This window comes from Danio aesculapii, chromosome 21 (assembly GCF_903798145.1).
Source record: "Danio aesculapii chromosome 21, fDanAes4.1, whole genome shotgun sequence".
NCBI lineage: Eukaryota > Metazoa > Chordata > Actinopteri > Cypriniformes > Danionidae > Danio > Danio aesculapii.
This window is the reverse complement of record NC_079455.1, coordinates 43,002,453-43,024,472: the sequence shown is the minus strand read 5'-3', so window position 1 is coordinate 43,024,472 and position 22,020 is coordinate 43,002,453. Positions and strand designations below refer to the sequence as shown.

Below are 22,020 nucleotides of genomic sequence, written 5' to 3'. Positions count from 1 at the left end.
TCTGTAGGGTCATGAGCACAGACGAGCCGCCCTGGATGGAGGAAGGAGACGAGACCGCAGATCATCACTATTATAACAGCATCCCTGGAAAAATGCCTCCGCCTGGAGGATTCATCGACGCCAGACTGACCAGTCAGACGCAAGACAGCAGTCAGGTAATAACCCGCCTACTATCAACTATTTATACTAGCTGACTGAAAATCACTCTAGATCAGTTCTTTCTGAATCTGCAGATCATGCATTTCTGTCTTTGTGTTTTGGTGAATGATAAATATCCCTTAATGATATTTCTTTAAAAAGTAGTTCTACTCCTACAGATAAAAGAAATCGGGTTATTTTGGTACATGTATTGTATATAATAACACAAAAGCACATGAAATAAGTACATTAAATAACACAATTAAAAAGAAAAAAACGGTTAATAGCATCCAAAATAAACGATTGTTTTGACGTAATGTGTGTATTATATGTTTTTTATTTATATATTTTGTGTACTGTGCATATTTATCATGTTTATGTTATATATATATATATATATATATATATGTATGTGTGTGTGTGTGCATATATGCATATATTTGAGAAAATGTTTATTTATATTTAGATAAGTAGTAAGAATGAAAGTGTATATGTGTATCATACAAATTATATCTAAATTTAAATATCTATGTTACTATGTTGGTTTTGTTTAGTTTTGATTCTATGTGTGTGCATCACATAAACATAATAAATAGATGTATTATACACACACATTTATTATGTCAAAACAAACTTTTGGATGCGATTATTTGTGATTAATCTTTTTGCCCAGTATATATATATATATATACAGTTGAAGTCAGAATTATTAGCCCGTTTATTTTTTTCCCCAATTTCTGTTTAACGGAGATTCGGAGATTCTAATCATAATAGTTTTAATAACTCATCTCTAATAACTGATTTATTTTATCTTTGCCATGATGACAGTAAATAATATTTGATGAGATATTTTACAAGATGCTTCTATACAGCTTGAAGCGACATTTAAAAGCTTAAGTAGGATAATTAGATTAACTAGGCAGGTTAGGGTAATTAGGCAAGTTATTGTATATCGATGGTTTGATCTGTTAACAATCGAAAAAAAAAATTCTTAAAAATGGTTCTTATAATATTAAAACTGCTTTTATTCTAGCCAAAATAAAACAAATAAGACTTTCTCCAGAAGAAAAAACATCATCAGACATTCTCACAATTTCCTTGCTCCATTAAACTTAAATTGGGAAATATTTAAAAAAGAAATATATATATATATATATATATATATATATATATATATATATATATATATATATATATATATATATATATATATATATATATATATATATATATATATATATATATATATATATATATATATACAGTAATAGTAACATATACTAATAATTACAATGTAGTGTTTAATATATAAAGATTTTTGTTACATCAAAATGTGCAACACAAAATACTGAGCAACATATATAATTAAGTTTAAATAAATGGATAAATAAGCAGTATTTTGTTTGATAATAAAAACAAGATGCATAACTACTGCAGCTTTCCCATGCCAACAAATATAGTAAAGTTTTCAGAAATTAATAAATATATATTTATAGACATAATACAGAACAATTTCAGCTTTCCTGTTCCAACACGAATTATAATTCAAGTAAATAAATAAAAACATTTTGGGAAAATATTGAAATAAACAACAGAATGCAGAAAAATGTTAAAGAGCCCATATTATGGGTTTTTGAAAATGCCCTTCCATGTAGTGTGTAACACAGCTCTAAGTGAAGTGAAATATCCAGCTAAGGCTTAAATCTGTAAGTGTACAGTGTTTAAAACTATTGATTCGTCTATAAAAGAGTCGACTCATAGTGCTTCAAACGAGTCGCCTTGATAACGAGTCATTAGGTGTTTCGCGATGACGCAGCCACGAAACACAAGCCTCGCCAGTAGTTACGCGCGCAAACCAGGCCCACTAACACAGAAAAAACACTAGACACACACACACAGACGCCGCCGGTCGAATGAAGTCACGCTGTGCTCAGATGGATAATATTGACAGTCTCTACCCAAAGATGAGTTGTTAACCTGGTACAGTACACGCGGTTACTCTTTATATTCTCTTATCACATGTAAGCCACGTTGAAAACGCGACGCGTGCCGCTTTGTTTACGGATATAACGTTAAAGGCTTTTGTTAGCTCGCGTTCCACTGCCGTTTGTCGTTGCTATGGCGATCGATCGTAAGCTAGGAGACAGGAGACTCCTGTCACTTTCCCTAGTTCTTCTGAGGAGCGTTGTGTGTGTGTGTGAGAGAGAGAGAGAGAGAGAGAGAGAGAGAGAGAGAGAGAGAGACTCGCGTCGCTTTCCCTAGTTCTTCTGAGGAGCGTTGTGTGTGTGTGTGAGAGAGAGAGAGAGACTCGCGTCGCTTTCCCTAGTTTTTCTGAGGAGCGTTGTGTGTGTGTGTGTGTGAGAGAGAGAGAGAGAGAGAGAGAGAGAGAGAGAGAGAGAGAGAGAGAGAGAGAGAGAGAGAGAGAGAGAGAGAGACTCGCGTCGCTTTCCCTAGTTCTTCTGAGGAGCGTTGTGTGTGTGTGAGAGAGAGGGAGAGGGAGAGAGAGAGACTCGCGTCGATCTCCCCAGTTCTTCTGAGGAGGGTTGTATGTGTGTGTGAAAAAAGCCTTACACTATGAAGCGCGTGTGCACTGTGACTACTTTTATATAGTTGATTACCAGCTGGGCATTTCACTCTGTCTCGTGCTGAAGCCTTGTCCGTGTCGACCAATCGCAGCAGGCTGTCATCGGTCCAATCAGCGCAGATTAGCTTCGCGCTGAGGAGGGGGTTGGGAACAAATGAATCGCTGAACGATTCATATGGGAGTCGTTGGGATAATTAGGTAAAAATAAATGCAGATTATAAGACCATCAAACTGTTTTATGACCTTGCATGCATATTAGACTGTTGTTGGAGACCCTTACAACCTAAATATGACCCTATTTCATGTATAATATGGGCTCTTTAACTTTCCCACTCCAGAATGTAAAAAAAGGCCCAATCCCAATTCTATTTTTGTTCCCCTTCCCCTTGGCCTTTTAAACAGAGTGTGAAGGGTAAGGGCTTCGAAATGCACCCCTTAGAAATGTGACACTACTACAGCACCTGCACATGTCATCATATGTCATCGCGATCTCTTGCTTCATATGAGATCAGACGATGGCGACTGCTGTAGTTATTCAAGTTGTGCTATTTTTTGGTATTTATCTTCAAGAAATCACTGAAGGTACATATTATGTTATCATAATGATCTAATGTGGCAATAAGATCATAACTGTACTGTGTATTTACACAGTGGCTATATTCATCAATGTAAACACACCAAAACAACATTAACACTATAGCAGACACTTTAAACAGCTCATTATCAGCCACTAGACTTTTCTGACAGGGTATTCCAGTGTCATCGAGTGTCAGAATGTTGTGGGACTGCTGTACAGGAGTTATTATTATAGATTATAGATAGCCAAATATCACAGTTTTTATTTTAGCGTTTTTTTTTTTAAACATGATGGTAAAGCACGAACTTGGTTATGAATATATTAAAACGTGCTTGTTTGTTGTAAAAATTCATAATAATGACAAAAAATACTTGTAAAAATATTTGTGGATGTCATTATTATTTAATTAAAATGATCAATAAGCAAATAAAAAAAATAATCAGCTAAAAATTACCTGTCATATCAAAATGACTTGAGTTACAATTATTAGTTCAACATTGGTAATTGTTTAATAAACTCACATTCCACATGATGATGAAGACGAAGAGGTGATTTATTTTTGTTGTTTCCTCACGCAGGGTGCAGGAGTGGATCAGACTTACTACCAGGGCCGACCCATGTTCATCCAGCAAGGTGAACTTACTTACAGTGAACTTTAATTTCCTTTGTTTCTATATATATTTAGAGCACAGAAAACCCTGCTGCACTGGACAAAAAAGTTTGACCTTCATTTGTTTTTGTTTGTTTAACCCTTTGATGATACTATCACTTTGATGTAAATGCATCACTTGATCAGTTCTGAAAATCATGACAAGGCAAGCTTATTTAAATAGCACATTTCATACTCAATGGTAATTCAAAGTGCTTTACATAAACAAGAATAAAAGAAACAAGAAAATTTAAATGATTAAAAACAGATTAAAATGTGTTAACACGTGTTTTAAAGGAATGGAAAAGAAAGATATAATAGTGTGATGGGATGTAGTACAGTGCTCATTCAGTAAAGGCACAGCTAAACAGATGTGTTTTCGGTCTTGATGTGAATGTGCCTAATGTTGGAGCACATCTGATCATTTCTGGAAGCTGATTCCAGCAGCAGAGGGCGCTGTTAGTAGCTGAAGGCCGATTCACCCTGTTTTGACTGAACACTTGGAATTTCTAATTTACTTGATCCTAATGATCTGAGTGATCTGTTGGGTTTTATTCAGTGAGCATATCTGTAATGTATTGAGGTAGCAGCCCATTTAGTCATTTATAGGCACTATATTCAGATAAATCATTCATAAATCAATTTTTTGTGTGTGTGTTTTTACTCCCATAATATTTATTTTCGGTTTCAGATATCTAAATGCACATAAGCACTAGCAAATTAAAACATTTATGGTTTCCTAAATACAATATTCATAAAATATTCATATTTCTAATTTAATTTTCAAGCTCAAATCGAAGCTTGGCTTTTATTTAAAAATAAATGTAACTTTTAACTGCATGTTTAATGCCAAAATTAACGTGTAGAGACTGTCTTCCTAAGATAAGCTTGATTATGATGATATAAAATGTGTTTTAAAGGACCCTTATTATGCAAAAAAGACTTTTATGAGGAGTTTAAACACAGTTGTGTGGCATCAGTGTATGAATAAAACCAGACTGTAATGATAAAAATTTATTAATTCTATTTTTTATAATAAGACTTGATAAAAACAGTCAGCAGAAACACTTTGATTAACATTCTCTCTTTGTACGTGTCATCAGAGGGGGAAAGCCGCGTCCCTTAGTGACTGAATAACAGCCCTGAGTGAGAAGCTTCCCTCCGGCATTAGAGTTGTTATGCTGAAGATAACATCAGCAAACAAAAGCATCATAAATGTTTAGTTTTTAGACGTACAAATGAACACTGTAGACTCCATGGACGTGAAAAGGGTTTAAAAAATGACTAAACTAACCAGATTGTTATCATAATGTTGCTTTTCTGGTGATTTGACATGATTCTGTTGCCCTCATTTGGTTGGTCACTTTGTGTAAGAGCATCTGCTGAATGATGAAATGTCTGTGTGTCTTATATTTAGGGTCATGTGACATCTACAGTCTCCCTGAGGTCAAAGCTCAGGCTCCTAAAGCTGGAGAAGTGCCCACGTATGTGAACACGCAGCATATCGACACGCAGGTTTTGGCAGCCCTGCAGGCAGAGACGGAGACGCCTGCTGATTCGAGCACGACTGGGGCTCCTAAAGACAGCCCGAGGAAAGACCTCTTCGACATGAGTAAGAGCACAGAGGATTCATTCTGTACAGAGATTTACATGTTTAAAATCTGCTTGTACTGGAAGTGGCTGAGACTTTTATTTCAGTATGTTGATGTGCTTCCAGTTGAAACGGAATATTGAATAGGGGGCAGGGCTTTTTTTGCGCAGCTTTCCCTTATATCAAACTAATGGTAAGAGAGGGTATTATTAAGGAACGGCACTCCTAATAAATAAGCAAATGGTCTGACTTTGCTTCATTACCACAAAAACTTATTTTTTTAGTGCAGGTATTAATTGTTCACCTTAAGAATATTAAAGAATATGTGAGGAAACAAAATAAACATAGCAAATTTTAATTTCAAGCTGACTTTAAAGCACCATAACTAGGAGTTAAAATTGTAAAAGCAGCTCATAACACAAAAGAGGTTATTTTTTTGCTTTTATTGTGTGTTTTTTTAATGTGTATAAGTTTGGGGTGTGCAATATTTATCATCCATAAAATATGGTAATTGTTGTTATTACCAATACACATCGCTGAAGATCTTCACATAGACTCTATACCTATATAGTATAGAGGAATTACCAACCTACGTCACACATGACGTCACATGGGTTCCCAGTTGCAAAAAGAGACCGGTTCCAATAGCAAACATGTCGTGTTGTGCAGTTGGATGCCTAAGTCAAGGAATAGAAAACTTAACTTTTACCGTACACCACACTGCTTTAATGCCAACCGCAGACGTCTTTGGCTAAAAGGGAGCTGAATGGAGTGAGGACCTAATTAAAAATGCTCGACTCTGCAGTCTTATTTCATATCAGGTGAGTTCACGCTATGCTGTATCATACACATTACTCATTTTTGATTGCAGCAATCATTTCAGCAAAAACAGTTACATATGGTGAATTAAACTGCGGACACTGAATTCTTAGAATGAAACTTAAAAGTGTAAGTTCACATAGCCTGCCGTACATGTGCCGTTCACTGTCAGAATGCAGTAGTTTTGCTTGTTGATGATTACCCAGGCCTTGTAAAGCTCCATCTTCTTTCCAAGCTCCATCTTCTTTCCAAGCAAATGAACTGGAAACGTACTTCCGGTTTATTTGTGTTGATTGCAAGTGAAACACCTGAAACTTGCCTACAGCACTTATTCACTGTTGCTCTTATAGTTGTGTAAATTGCTTCCTTATCCTCATTTTAAGTCGCTTTGGATAAAAGCGTCTGCTAAATGACTAAATGTAAATGTAAAGTGATGTGACAGGAGAGTGCAGGTGTCAATTGTAAATGATGTCACTTGCAGAGGAAGCGTGGGTGCCTGAGAGTGCAAGCCCGAGAGTGCAAGCCTGAAAGTGCAAGTGCAAATCTGCAGCCAGACCCTTCTCATGAATTCCTCAGCGGGGTATCATGGTATAGCGTAGTGTCCATTAGATGTGCGCTTCAAGTAGTAGGTCATCCAGGCATTTCTCGTATACTGTTTTTCGAATTCTGTGAACTTGGACACTCTTCTTGTTTTTAGCATACTAAATAGTATGGAAGTATGTGATTTCAGACGCAGCTACAGACTTCAAATCGTTGTGTTTCTCCAGAGCCGTTTGAGGACGCCATCATGACCCAGACTCCTGCAGCATCAGAGCTTCATAAAGCGGCATCGGTGGATAACTCCAGTCCTCTGCTGATGCGAGCCGCTGCTCTGCGCGCCCATGAGGAGCTGGAGGACCAACGCTGGTACCATGGAGAGATGAGTCGCCGGCAGGCCGAGAAACTGCTGCTGCACGACGGAGACTTCCTGGTGCGCAAGAGCACCACAAACCCGGGCTCGTACGTCCTGACGGGGATGCACAACGGCCTCGCCAAACACCTGCTGCTGGTCGACCCCGAGGGCACGGTGAGGACTCATACACTCACACTCTGAGAGCCATATTTTGGGTCAGGATTGTACAATTGAAGTCAGAATTATTTATGAATATTTATCCCCCACTTTCTGTTTAATGAAGAGAAGATTTTTTTCAACACATTTCTGAACATAATAGTTTTAATAACTGATTTCTTTTATCTTTGCCACATGATGACAGCACATAATATTTTTATCAAGATACTAGTATTCAGCTTAAAGGGACATTTAAAGCCTTAACTAGGTCAATTAGGGTAATTAGGCAAGTCATTGTATAACAGTGGTTTGTTCTGTAGACAATGTTGCTGAAGGGGGCTAATAATATTGACCTTAATTGTTTTTTTAATGTATGTGACATCAAATTAAGGTTAGCACAATCTAAATTCAATTCAATTCAATTCACCTTTATTTGTATAGCGCTTATACAATGTAGATTGTGTCAAAGCAGCTTCACATAGGTCACAGTAAATAGGAACAGTGTCAGTTCAGTTTGTAGTGTTTAAGTTCAGTTCAGTTTAGCTCAGTTCAGTTCAGTTTAATAATCACTACTGAGAGTCCAAACACTGAAGAGCAAAACAAACGATGCGCAGCTCTACAGATCGCGAACCATGCAAGCCAGTGGCGACAGCGGAGAGGGAAAAAAAACTTCACTAATGGCGGAAGTGAAGAAAAAAAACCTTGAGAGAAACCAGACTCAGTTGGGCACGATCATTTTAATTTCTCCGCTGGCCAAATGTCTTGTGCAGAGATGCAGTCTCAGCGGCGGAGGCTGGAAGCTGGCCTCAGCGAAGACTCGTCTGTCTCTGGAGCGTCACAGGAATCAGTCTCATGTTCTCCACTCCTCCATGACCACCACAGTAGCTGCTCAGGATACGGCCTGGTCCAGGATATGGAAACCTTGGGATCATCTCGTCGTTGGTCTTGGATCGAATCAGTGACTCTGCATAGTCTGAGGGCCTCGGGAAGAGTATCCCCAGGTGGAAATGGAGAATAAAGATAATAATTAGCGTAGCTGCTGTTCATAGTGTATATAAACAAGATGCAGAACCTGTGTGGAAGCCCGCTAAGTGGTGCACTGAGTGTATGCTTTACTGAACAGATAGGTCTTTAATCTAGTTACAAATTAAATGTAAAATGTTAAATGTAATCCAAAAGTAGTCCGATTACGTTACCATAAATCTAAGAGATTACTGACTACATATTTTTCATGTAATTATAAATTAGTAAGTGATTACAATCAGGGGCGGATTTAGTGATTTATGGGGCCTAAGCAACTCCAGCCATGGGGCCCCAAGTCCTGAAATGCACCCTTTCTACTTTATTGAATTTTTATTTATTTAGCTGTTTTTTATATCACTCAATCTTCATGTCAGCTTTACATTTTAAATAATTAGATTTCTTAACATTTATTTACAACTAAAAATAATATATTTATTTTTTATAAATTCGACTGCTGAACTGCTCCATGATTGGGGGTGGTGAATATTTTTTCTTCTTCATATTATTATTATTATTATTATTACACAACATTACATTATTACAATAATAATATATTTTATTGTATATTAAATAATATTTAAGGGTGGTTCGGTGGCGCAGTAGGTAGCACTGTCACCTCACAGCAAGACGGTCGCTGATTCGAACCTCAGCTGGGTCAGTTGGCATTTCTGTATGGAGTTTGCATGTTTTCCCCGTGTTCGCCACATGCGCTATAGGGGAATTGGGTAAGCTAAATTGTCCGTAGTGTATGTGTGTGAATGGGAATGTATGGGTGTTTCTCAGTGATGGGTTGCAGCTGGAAAGGCATTCGCTGCGTAAAACACATGCTAGATAAGATGGCGGTTCATTCCGCTGTGGCGACCCCAGATTAATAAAGGGACTAAGCCGAAAAGAAAATGAATGAATAAAATTAAATTACATAATAATTGTATTTGTTTGACTATCATTATACAAATTATGATAGAAAACAATGTTATATATATATAGTTTATAGGTATAATTTATACTTCTAGATATTTATTAGGGGGTGGTGTGGTGGCGCAGTGGATAGCGTTATCGCCTCATAGCAAGAAGGTCACTGGTTCGAGCCTAGGCTGGGTCAGTTGCTATTTCTGTGTGTAGTTTGCATGTTCTCCCCGTGTTGGTGTGGTTTTCCTCCGGGTGCTCCGGTTTCCCCCACAAGTCCAAAGAAGGGCATCCACTGCGTAAAACATATGGTGGATAGGTTGGCAGTTCATTCCACGGTGTAGTGCCAGATTAATAAAGGGACTAAGCTGAAAAAAATGAATGAATGAATGCATTTTTATTGGGGGGCTCCAGATATCCTGGGACCCTAAGCTACCGCTTACCTTGCTTATTGGTTAAATCCGCCTCTGATTACAATTTATAAATAATCTACCTAGCTCAAATCACACTGTGGTTATTCTTATGCTGTTTAACCTAATTACTGTATAACCTCTATTTTAAGACCACAAATGGAAATATAAAAAACTCTTGTCCTGTTTGCGCTCTTCTGTGTAATGACAGTGAAGCGACCAGAATCAAGATTTAAAGAAGATGCAAACTAATCATATGTGACGTGTCGCTTATTCTATGAGCAGGACACACTGAAATCTGCTGTACTGTTATGTATTTTCCCATTAGCAATGAGTTAAAAATAAAACATAAATAGAAGAATGTCCTCATGAGTGCAGATCATAATCTCATATATTAATAAACTAATAGATTTGAGGCACCAAAATCAACATTAAACTAACAGATTACACATTAATCTTCTGTGCGTTCATGAAACTCCAACTTGTATGTCCTTCATTGAGGTACTGCAAATATACCTGTTATTGTATTCATTTGTGAGCTAACAAGAGGAGTTCTGACTGACTAGAATGTATTTTTTATCATGAGATAAGTATTTGTCCTCAAAAATAGCTGTCATTATTGCTTATACAAGTTGGGAATAACAAAAGCTCCTTCATTTAGTAATAAATGGTAAAAATAAACTCCAAAGCTGTGATGAATATAAACAGATGCTACTGTAGCTATAAATGAAAGTTAATATAGTGGATTTCAGACGTCTTGAGTCTATTTTGGGCTCTTTTGTTGTTTAAGCAAATATTGATGTGTAAAGATAAACAACTGAAGTGAAGCATTGAAGATGAATTTGTGAAAGCCTGTTCTCCTGCATCTCAAGCTTCAGTGTAAGAATCTGTAGAAGCTAAAACAAACATTAGCAATGCCACTGTTTTACTTAAATTTGATTAGACACAAAGAAAAACACCCAACCACCTAATGTATAAGTAAATGTGGAACTATGACTAATAAATAATGCTCATTATTAATGTTAGTAAATGGATCAACTTATGATAACTAATGAAACCTCATTGTAAAGTGTGTGACTGTAACATAATATGAGGAATACACTGAAATAAAATAGGACAGATGATTTAAAACTATTTTAACTTTAACTAAAATGAAAAATAAATCGGAAAACATATATATATATATATTTATATGAAACCTATAAGTCATTATATACGCTACCTGACAAAAGTCTTGTCGTGGATCCCAGTTGTATAAGCAACGAATAATAACTTGACTTCTTGTTGATTATTTGGAAAAGTGGCAGAATTTTTCTGCTGAATCATCTGTTGAACTGCATCCCAATCATCACAAATACAGCAGAAGACCTACTGGAACTTGTATGGATTCAAGATTCTTACAGAAATCAGTCAAGTTTGGTAAAGGAAAAATCATGGTTTGGGGTTACATTCAGTATGGGGCGTGTGAGAGATCTACAGAGTGGATGATCAACATCAACAGCCTGAGGTATCAAGACATTTGTGTTGCCCATTACATTACAAACCACAGGAGAGGGCAAATTCTCCAGCAGGATAGCGCTCCTCATACTTCAGCCTCCACATCAAAATTCCTGAAAGCAAAGAAGGTCAAAGCTGCTCCAGGATTGGCCAGCCCAGTCACCTGACATGAACATTATTGAGGGGTAAGATCTAGGAGGAGGCATTGAAGATCTTGATGAACTCTGGGAGTCCTGCAAGAACGCTTTCTTTGTCATTCCAGATGACTTTATTAATAATTTGAGTCATTGCAGAGATGAATGGATGCAGTCCTCCAAGCTCATGGGAGTCAGACACAATGACTGCGTCCGAAACCGCCTACTACTCAGTAGGAAATGCATTTGAATTTAAACGTACTACTCGGCCGTAAAAAAATACATTGTATACAGTATGAATGTGAGAAGTATGAATGGAATTCGGACGTACTACATCCGCCATTTTGTCATGGTCACGTGACCTACCTGCGTCAGTTGCATCACTTCACTCCCATTCATGAATTCTCTCGTGGGGCATCATGGGATAGTGCAGCGTGCATGGGATGCGCACTTCAAAATCTCGCCGAGATAGTAGGTCATCGGGGTACTTCTCGCATACTGATTTTCGAATTCTATGAATTCGGACATACTACTCGGCTCGCATACTGATTTTAGTGTACTGTATAGTATGGAAGTATGCGGTTTCGGATGCAGCCAATAGCCAATGTTTTCATTGCAGCATGACTTTATATTCTATACTGCACATTATTTGCAGTATTTGCATAATATTTATTTATATATTATGACAACTTTTGTCTAAGTAAAGTCAGACCTTACTGTCTTAATTAAATAATTATAATCAAGCCATGATCATATTTTATTGTGGTCAAATAAGCGTAATCTAGAGGCTTTGCCTTTCATATAAGCCACTTCTGATACCAAATGATCAACTAGAAGTCAAGTTATTATTTGATATTCTGAAAACTTGGATAGGCCACAAGACTTTTGTCAGGTAGTGTGTAAATATATATATATATATATATATATATATATATATATATATATATATATATATATATATATATATATATATATATATATATATATATATTAGCCCTCCTGAATTATTGGCCCCCTCGTTTATTTTTTCACCCAAATTCTGTTTAATGGAGAGAAGATTTTTTTTCAACACATTTCTACTCATAATAGATCTCTAATAACTGATTTATTTTATTTTTGCCATGATGACAGTAAATAATATTAGACTAGATATTCTTCAAGACACTTCCATACAGCTTAAAGTGACATTTAAAGACTTCACTAGGTTAATTAGGTTAACTAGGCAGGTTAGGGTAATTAGGCAAGTTATTGTGTAATGATGGTTTGTATTGTCAACTATTGGGAAAAAAATATCTTAAAGGGGCTAATAATATTGACCTTAAAATGTTTTTTAAAAAAATAAAAGCTGCTTTTATTCTGAAATAAAACAAATAAGACTTTCTCCGGAAGAACATATTGTCAGACATACTGTGAAAACATCCTTGCTCTGTTAAACATTATTTTAACAACAACATTTAAAAAAGTAAAAAAAAAATTCAAAGGGGGGCTAATAATTCTGACTTTAACTGTGTATATAAATATATATGTGTATGTATGTATATATATATACATATATGTAATAATTCTGACTTTAACTGTGTATATAAATATATATGTGTATGTATGTATATATATATACATATATGTAATAATTCTGACTTTAACTGTATGTATATATATATATATATATATATATATATATATATATATATATATATATATATATATATATATATATATATATATATATATATATTGACCAGAACTGTAGTAACATATTGAAAATATTTAGGTTTTTTAAGCTGCTTCATATTTTTCTAAAAACACCAATATGCTGTTTACTTAGTTATGTTTATGTGTATTATAAATGTCTTTACACTCACTTTTGATCAGTTGAATGCATTTGTTTTCTGAATAAAATACAGATTTATTAATATTTTATATATTTAATCATCTTTCAGGCACATGTGCTTAATCTAATCTTTGGCATTTATGTCTCCCGAAGGTCCGGACGAAGGATCACATATTCGAGAGCATAAGCCACCTGATTGGCCATCACCGTGACAACAACCTGCCAATCGTGTCTGCGGGCAGTGAACTGTGTTTGAAGCAGCCGGTGGACAGAAAACAGTGACGAAAACTGGTGCCGCTCTTTACCAAAACACACACACACACACACACCGCTCTGGTGACTTTCCGTCCCAAGAACACGAGACGGAGGGATTACTTTCAGATGGACGATTCGAGAGCGCCGATTTATAGGAACTGATACACTTATTTTATCGCTCGGGTTGAGAATCTATATTTTTGAAGATGCCTGCCTGGTGGATTTAAGTTCGGGAAGAGAGACGAAAACTAGATAAAAGTATTTTAGAATAAATAATGATAATTAAAAAAAAAAATTAAAAGTTTTAGTTTTGTCTATCAAGCACAACCGGGGTTTTCATGTTCGTCGGTAAGCGCTATAAGAAAGAAAGGAAATATTTGTTGATTAAAAAAAAAAACTACCGCAGTTTCTATATATTGACCTATGTTAGGAGTTTACCGCAGCTAGTGCGCGAAATCATTCGATAGCTTCACCGCTTTGAAGGATGATGAATGTGTTTGCTTTCACAGAACACACACACACACACATGCTGCACGTTCACACACACAGCTTTAAAAGTACCTACGTTTTTTTTTCTATGACGTTGAAACCTGTGGCACTCGCATGACTTAAACTCTTACTTGTATTGTGGTCATTGTTGGTAGCATCCAGAGCCCCGGCGAGGAGCTTTTCGTGTGCTGACAATGTTAAATATTTCTGCTCTGTTTTTTTTCTCCCCCTTCAGTATTTCCTTGAGTTTAGCTCTTCTTTACACGTGTCAGAAGGTGTGTAGTTTGCTCGCTTTGGGGCTTTACTTTATACCTTGGATGTTTTCTATCAGCTCTGATCGACAGACGGAGACGCTGCTCTTCTTCTTTTTCCATTAAACGGTGAATAGCACAATCCACGCTTCTCTTTCTCTGCTGCGTTTCTCTGGATCCACTGGAATATTGCTGGATTTGTCACAGTTTTAGACACGTGCTTTAAAGATACCAGTCACTTTTATTGCACCGTAAATACACACTCTTGTTTTGTGGCGTTTTGTTTAAATCCACATTTCAGATCAATGAAATTTGCATTCGGATCATAAACAGCGAGATATGGTTCGTTTTGGTCTTATTTGGCTGTCATAAGGGTGAATCTCATCACAATTACTACTCTAAAATCCAATATAATATATAAATATACTGTTGAAGTCAGAATTATTAGCCCTCCTGAATGATTAGCCCTCCTGTTTATTTTAACGAAGAGAAGATTTTTTTCAACACATTTCTAAATAGTCTTAATAACTCATTTATAATAACTCATTTCTTTTATGTTTGTCATGATGACAGCACATAATATTTGACTTGATATTTTTCAAGATACTAGTATTCAGCCTATAGTGACATTTGAAGGCTTAACTAGGTTAATTAGGCAAGTTAGTGTACATAGGCAAGTCATGGTCAGTGTTGCCAGATATAGCTGACTTTTTCCAGCCCAAAAGCTGTCCAAAACCCACCCAAACGCACAAAAAACGCTCACAATATCAGATTATTATTTAATTATTATTTAATTTGTATTTATTTTAATTGAAATTAACCTAGTTACTTTAACTGTCATCATTTTTAACCATACAGCAACCAACACCTGCAGTCACAGAGCCACGACATAACCGGATCACATCGAAACACTGCCCCCTCTCACCAACACACTGCACTTATTGTTGTGTAGATTACACTACCTATTAGAGCAGTGGTTCTAAACTGGTTTGGCCATGGGACCCACATTTTTACATGGTCATCAAGCCGCGACCCAAATTTTTAGAAACTATAATATAATTTTAGGAATTAAAATTAATTTGTATTTATTTGTTAACATACACAAGTAGTGACAGATAAATCATAAGAAAATCCCCAAGACTTACAAATAAACAATATTTTATTGCTGTCATTTAACAAAATGTATTAAATTATAGAAATATTACAAAGTAAAAACGTCAAATACTGTAAACAGAGGTTAGGGTAAGGAAAGGTTCAGTTAACATGAACTGAACTGTTAATAAAACAGTAACACTGATCCTGTTGAACAGAACAAACCAACAACATACAGAAAAATGATTCAAATAATCAGAACCATTTTTATAATCACCAGTTATTCGCTCTTCTGCTATTGCGTGGGCTTTCTTGGCCTCTGCTACACGGTGAGCTACACAGTAAGATGCGCGGAGTGCCTATCCTTGTTTTGAACATGAAGATGTTAGGCACTTTTGTGATGCCCTCAGCTCTTGGAGTCGTCTTTGATAGTCCACAGGTTTGTCCTTGCAACCGAGATGTTTGGTTTCTAAATGTCGTTTTAATTTAGAAGGTTTCGTGCTCTATCTGAGGTTTTAAGCCGTTAATATTTGTCGTTAATATATGTAAATCCATACTTTACATATTCAGGGTCGTACTTGCGCTTCGACATATTTGTTGCTATAAGTAAATGAAATTTCACATGTCAAACGGTACAGTTGTCGTGCACAGATTTCAAAATAAAAGTCTGATATAAGCAAAATAAGTTAAACGTTTTTTTGACCACACATTCCGCGACCCACTGAAAATGTTCCCGTGACCCACTTTTGGGTCGCGACCCACCAGTTGAGAAACACTGTATTAGAGTATGTTTTACTTTCGGAATGGGGTATAAATTTGTTGCCGTTTTAAATTCTTTTGAACATAAGTAGGAGCTGCTTGTCAAGCACACAACGCTTCTGTTTGTTCTTACTGTCAACTACGGAAAATAAGATCGATAAAAGTGTCATGATAAACCGTTGTGAGTTTAACTGCAGGCGCTGCGTGATGCTCGTGGGGGATTTGTCAGGGAAGTCAGATTTTGAGATAATTTTCCTTCACCTTCTCTTACTAGTGGGCCCACGCCGTTTGCACTACGCACTGGTCACTACTAAGGGAATGGAGTAGGAGCACACAGTTATGTTTTGTTAAATAAGTTGCATATAAAATTTACGTTTCAAAACCACCCAAATTTTGTCAACCCTGCCATTTTTTACCCGCACAATCAAATTCAAAACCGCCCAATCTGGCAACACTGGTCATGGTGTAACAGTGGCTTGTTCTGTAGACAATAGAAATAAAATGTATTACCTAGGCGGGCAATATATTGACCTTAAAATGCGTAAAAAAATTAAAAACTGCTTTTATTCAAGCCAAAATAAAACAAATAAGCAAATATGTAAACAAGACGTTCTCCAGAAAAAAAAAATAATAGGAAATACTGTGAAAAATCTCTGGGTCTGTTAAACATCATTTGAGAAATATTGGAAGAATCAATTCACAGGAGGGTGAATAATTTACTTCAACTGCACGTTCAATATGATTAGCCCTCCTGTGAAATTTTAATTAGTTTTCAAAAATTTCACTAGTGATGTTTAATATATTTATTAATTATAATATGCTTCTGGGGGCAACGCAGTGGTGCAGTAGGTAGTTTCTATGTGGAGTTTGCATGTTCTCCCTGCGTTCGCGTGGGTTTCCTCCGGGTGCTCCGGTATCCCCTACAGTCCAAAGACATGTGGTACAGGCTAAATTGTCCGTAGTGCATGAGTGTAAATGAGTGTGTGTGGATGTTTCCCAGAGATGGGTTGCAGCTGGAAGGGCATCCGCTGCGTAAAACATATGCTGTATAAGTTGGCGGTTCATTCCGCTGTGGCGACCCCAGATTAATAAAGGGACTAAGCCGACAAGAAAATGAATGAATGAATGAATATGCTTCTGGAGAAAGTTGTATTTCTTTTAGTTTGTCTGGAAGTACAATATATATATTTAATTTAAAAACTATGGGCAGTTTTTATTAGACCTTTTTTTCTTGGCTACAGAACACACCACTGTTGTCCAATGCCTAATTAACCTAAATAAGCCATTTAAATGGCACTTTAAGCTTAATACTAGTCCTACAAACTAACCAGGAAATTACTATGTACTGTCGTCATTTAGTTATTTCATTTAGTCTCATTTTACTTAGTTATTAAATATTAAAACTATTATGTTTAAAACAAGGGTGGCATGGTGGCTCAGTGGTTAGCACTGTCGCCTCACAGCAAAAAGGACGCTAGTTAGAGTCCCGGCTGGGTCAGTTGGCATTTCTGTGTGGAGTTTGCATGTTCTCCCTGGGTTGGTGTGGGTTTTCTCTGGGTGCTCCAGTTACCCCCACAGTCCAAACACATGCACTATAGGATAATTGGATGAACTAAATTGGCCCAGGTGTGCGTGCTTGCGTGCATGCGTGTGTGTGAATGTAAGTGTATAGGTGTTTCCCAATACTGGGTTGCGGCTGGAAGGGCATCCGCTGCGCAAAACATGCCGGAAAAGCCGACCCCTGATAAAAAAGGGAATATGAATGAAAATGAATGAATGAATAAGATGAAGGAAAATGAATGAATGAATGAATGAATATTTAAATTTGTGTTTAAAAATCTTCTCTTCGATGGGAAATATTTGAAAAAGTATTCATATTTAGAAAGAGGGCAAATAATTTTGTCTTCAAATGTATGTAAAATACTATATGTGGTCAAATATTATACAATATAAGTAATATAAGTAAAATATAAGTAAAATATTACACTTTTTAAAAACTGACCTCAAAATCAGCAACACAAAAATACATGATTTATACATTTAAAATATTAACAGTCCTACAAACACACTTTATATGGGTTAGCACATAATAATAAAATAAGAAGATTTTTCTGAAGGTACGATTTTCTGAAACTGACCCTACAGTCAAATCAAATATTTAAATGTATAATAATACATCTTAATTTTATTTCTTTAAAAGAGGATGTATACAGTGCTCAGCATAAATAAGTACACCCCTCACAAATCTCTCTTTTAAATTAATATTTACTATAGGATATTTTACAATAATATACTTGTGCATATGCATTAGATTAGTCAGTACTGAAGCCAAATCTGGAGCTTATCTAACAAAATAACTTATAAGTCCAAAAATATTAGGGGAAATTATTAAATAGTTTTTTTTTCAAAGAGGATAAAAGAAAAGAAAGAAAAAAATATATAAAATTGTGTTGAAATTTTGTAGTTTGTAATTTATTTTGCTATATTTTACATGAAATTAAATGCATTATCTTTTCATTTTAAAATATGTTTGGCGACTAAAATATTATTTTGAAAAAAAATTATTGTTTTAATAAATCTGTTTTGTTTAAATGCACTAAAATATATAACATATGTTCACTGAGAAATGGATAAATATATTAATTTTCAATATGGAGTGTACTCAATTATGCAGAGCTCTGTATATATGCAATTATTACATTTTAATAAAATTATTCATTTTTCTTTAATCTTTATTCTTTTTAATGATCTTTCTGATCTGCATGAGATTCACCCATGAAAACTGTCCCCTAAATTGTGATTTGGATTCATATTAAATAGGTCTGAGTGCAGTTTCATATATGCTCTGTGGATTTCGGATTATATAACTGTGGATTTCGTTTTTTCCTTCTCTAAATTGGTCATTTTAATATAATTGTTTGCGTTCTTGCATCATTTTGAATATTCTCTCACACACAACATGATATTTACGTATTGACTAGTCACAAACTCTTGAAGTAATGATATGGGTCACAGGGTGAAAATGAGGAATATATACATATATATTTAATTTGACATTTGTCTAATTATTTAAATATATACCTGCAAACAAAATAGTGACAGAATATTTACAGCACAAGATTAAAACCTGTACTTTTTACATGCGCATATTTTTGTTAAAAATGATTATATCGCCCTGTATTTTCCAAGTCAAAGTTGCAGGAATCGATAGATAGTTTTAAAAAGAAAGACTAGTTTAGTTTAGGCTCAACTCTTTATCTTTAGATGATGGTGAAACCTCAATAGTGTAATAATAATAGACTTATAAATGTGGATTTTACACTCAAAAGTGATCCTTAACACTAATTTACTGTCCAGATTGAAACTGCCAAATCCCAGCAAACTTTCAGTAAACTCTGCAGAGTCTGTTCATTTGTTTCTCTGAATTTGACTGAATTTAGGGAAAGATGTTCTTTGACATGATGCATATTAAACTGACTCCAACTACAAACACTGCTGCTTTTACTGTTTTCATGATGCTGTAACAAAAACTGCTACTCAAACCAAAACACACACACACACACACACACTCAAATATTACAATTGCACCTGCTTCGAATGTTATCACTCGGATATCAGCGGTTATCAGCTGATAGATATGGGCCAGTAGGGGCCTTCTGTAACTACTGGTAGGCTCAGAAGGCTGTAATCATCCATCTACATAGCTAATCAGCTATACTAATAGAGAAGATCTGTTTTAACGTTACTGTGACGGTTGGGTTTAGGGTTGGGGTAGGCGTAGACGTTAATAAAATACAATAATGGGAAATTTAATAAATAATTTAAAAAATTCTAGTTAACTTCCAGCTATAGGGGATTAACTATGTGGATGGATGATAACAGCCTTCAAGACTACTCTTGAACACCTAGATATATCTTGCGAAAATGGAAATGCTTGAAGTTTCTGCCAACCCGACTCTTCACCATAACTGTTCAATCCAGATGGATGGGGCAACCATTACTGCATCCAAAATGGTAAAAAGCCTTGGAGTAACGATTGATGACCAACTGAACTTCTCTGACCACATTTCTAGAACTGCTCGATCTTGCAGATTCACACTCTATAACATCAGAAAGGTTCGACCCTTCCTATCTGAACATGCAGCTTAACTCATTGTTCAAGCTCTTGTTCTCTCCAAACTGGATTATAGCAACTCTCTACTAGCCGGGCTTCCAGCTAATTCTATCAAACCTCTTCAGCTGCTTCAGAACGCAGCAGCACGAGTGGTCTTTGATGAACCCAAAAGAGCACATGTCACTCCGCTACTCACCCGTTTGCACTGGCTGCCAGTTGCTGCTCGGATCAAATTCAAAGCTCTGATGTTTGCTTACAAAGTGACCTCTAGCTGTGCTCCTTCTTATCTGCTCTCACTTCTGCAGATTTATGTGCCCTCCAGAAACTTGCGCTCTGTGAATGAACGTCGCCTCGTTGTTCCATCCCTAAGAGGGAAGAAATCACTTTCCCGAACTCTCACATTCAATCTGCCCAGTTGGTGGAATGAACTCCCTAACTACATCAGAACAGCAGAGTCACTTGCTGTCTTCAAGAAACGACTAAAAACTCAACTATTTAGTCTCCACTTTCCTTCCTAATCTGCAACTGCCTCTCTGGCTATACCACTAACTGTGCCCTCTCTCTCTCTCAAAAAAAAAACACATTACTAATGCTTTGCTTTTTAGATTTTACACACCTGAAACTTGCCTATAGCACTTGTTCACTGCTGCTCTTATAGTTGTGTAAATTGCTTCCTTGTCCTCATTTGTAAGTCGCTTTGGATAAAAGCGTCTGCTAAATGACTTAATGTAAATGTAATGTAAATGTAGATCAGCTGTGTTTAAATAGAGTTGGAGCAAAACTGCAGAACTGCGGCCCTCCAGGAATTGAGACATATGCTTTAAGGCAAGTCATTTTACTCAGCGGCCATCTCTCGGGCAGTATGATGCTAGATAGATGATATAATACATACATAAATGCATATAAATGTTCATACGTTTTTTAAAAAAATATATTAAAAACTTTTAAGGATTTAAGATGCTGATCAGCTTTAAACGCATCATAGCAGTCTTGTGAAAAGGGTCCATGATATTAAATTAATAATAATAATAGTAATTTGTGAATTGTAAATAGTCCCAGATCAACTTCTCTCTGCTCTCCTGAGCGTTGTTGATGCAGACTGTGTTTCTCTCTGTGAGGTTGATCTGTGTTTGATGCTCTTCAGTTTTGATGTTCAGAAGGTCACTGGACTTCAGAAAACAAACACAAACACCGCTCGTCTTTCTGCTTCTGTGGATTAACTCTAGTCCTTATCATCCATGGAAACCTGTTATACTGCTCAGTCTAAATTTGGTGCTTTGGGGGTTAAAAAAAGCATGTTATAACATGAAATGTGTTATTATTCAGTCATTCATTTTCCTTCGGCTTAATCCCAAGCGGAATGAACCGACAACTATTCCAGCTTATGTTTTACGCAGCGGATGCCCTTCCAGCTGCAACCCAGTATTGGTAAACACCCATACACATTCATTCACACACACACTCATGCACTACGGTTAAAGTTTATTCAGTTCCCCTATAGCGCATGTGTTTGGACTGTGGGGGAAACCGGAGCACCCACACCAACACGGGGAGAACATGCACACTCCACACAGAAATGCCAACTGGCCCAGCCGAGACTCGAACCAGCAACCTTCTTGCTGTGAGGCAGCAGTGTTAACCACTGAGCCATCGTGCCGCCCGCTATTATTCATTTATTCATTTTCTTTTCGGTTTAGTCCCTTTATTAATCCGGGGTCACCACAGCGGAATGAACCACCAACTTATCCAGCATGTTTTAAGCAGCAGACGCCCTTCCAGCTGCAACCCATCTCTGGGAAACCCGTTATTATTATTATTAATATTATTAGTATTAATAATAATATTAATAACTT

At 36.3% G+C, this 22,020-nt stretch overlaps 1 protein-coding gene across 1 annotated transcript in view; it reads left to right on the top strand.

Moving 5' to 3' along the window:
• shc3 (SHC (Src homology 2 domain containing) transforming protein 3) overlaps positions 1–15,717 on the top strand; it is a 59,225-nt gene extending 43,508 nt beyond the window's left edge. The window contains exons 9-13 of the mRNA XM_056446261.1: positions 8–155; positions 3,878–3,932; positions 5,366–5,560; positions 7,126–7,424; positions 13,361–15,717. Of these exons, the coding sequence (XP_056302236.1) occupies positions 8–155; positions 3,878–3,932; positions 5,366–5,560; positions 7,126–7,424; positions 13,361–13,489 (826 nt within the window). The 3' untranslated portion in view covers positions 13,490–15,717. The remainder of the gene's footprint in view (positions 1–7; positions 156–3,877; positions 3,933–5,365; positions 5,561–7,125; positions 7,425–13,360) is intronic.
• Positions 15,718–22,020: the final 6,303 nt, after the last annotated feature.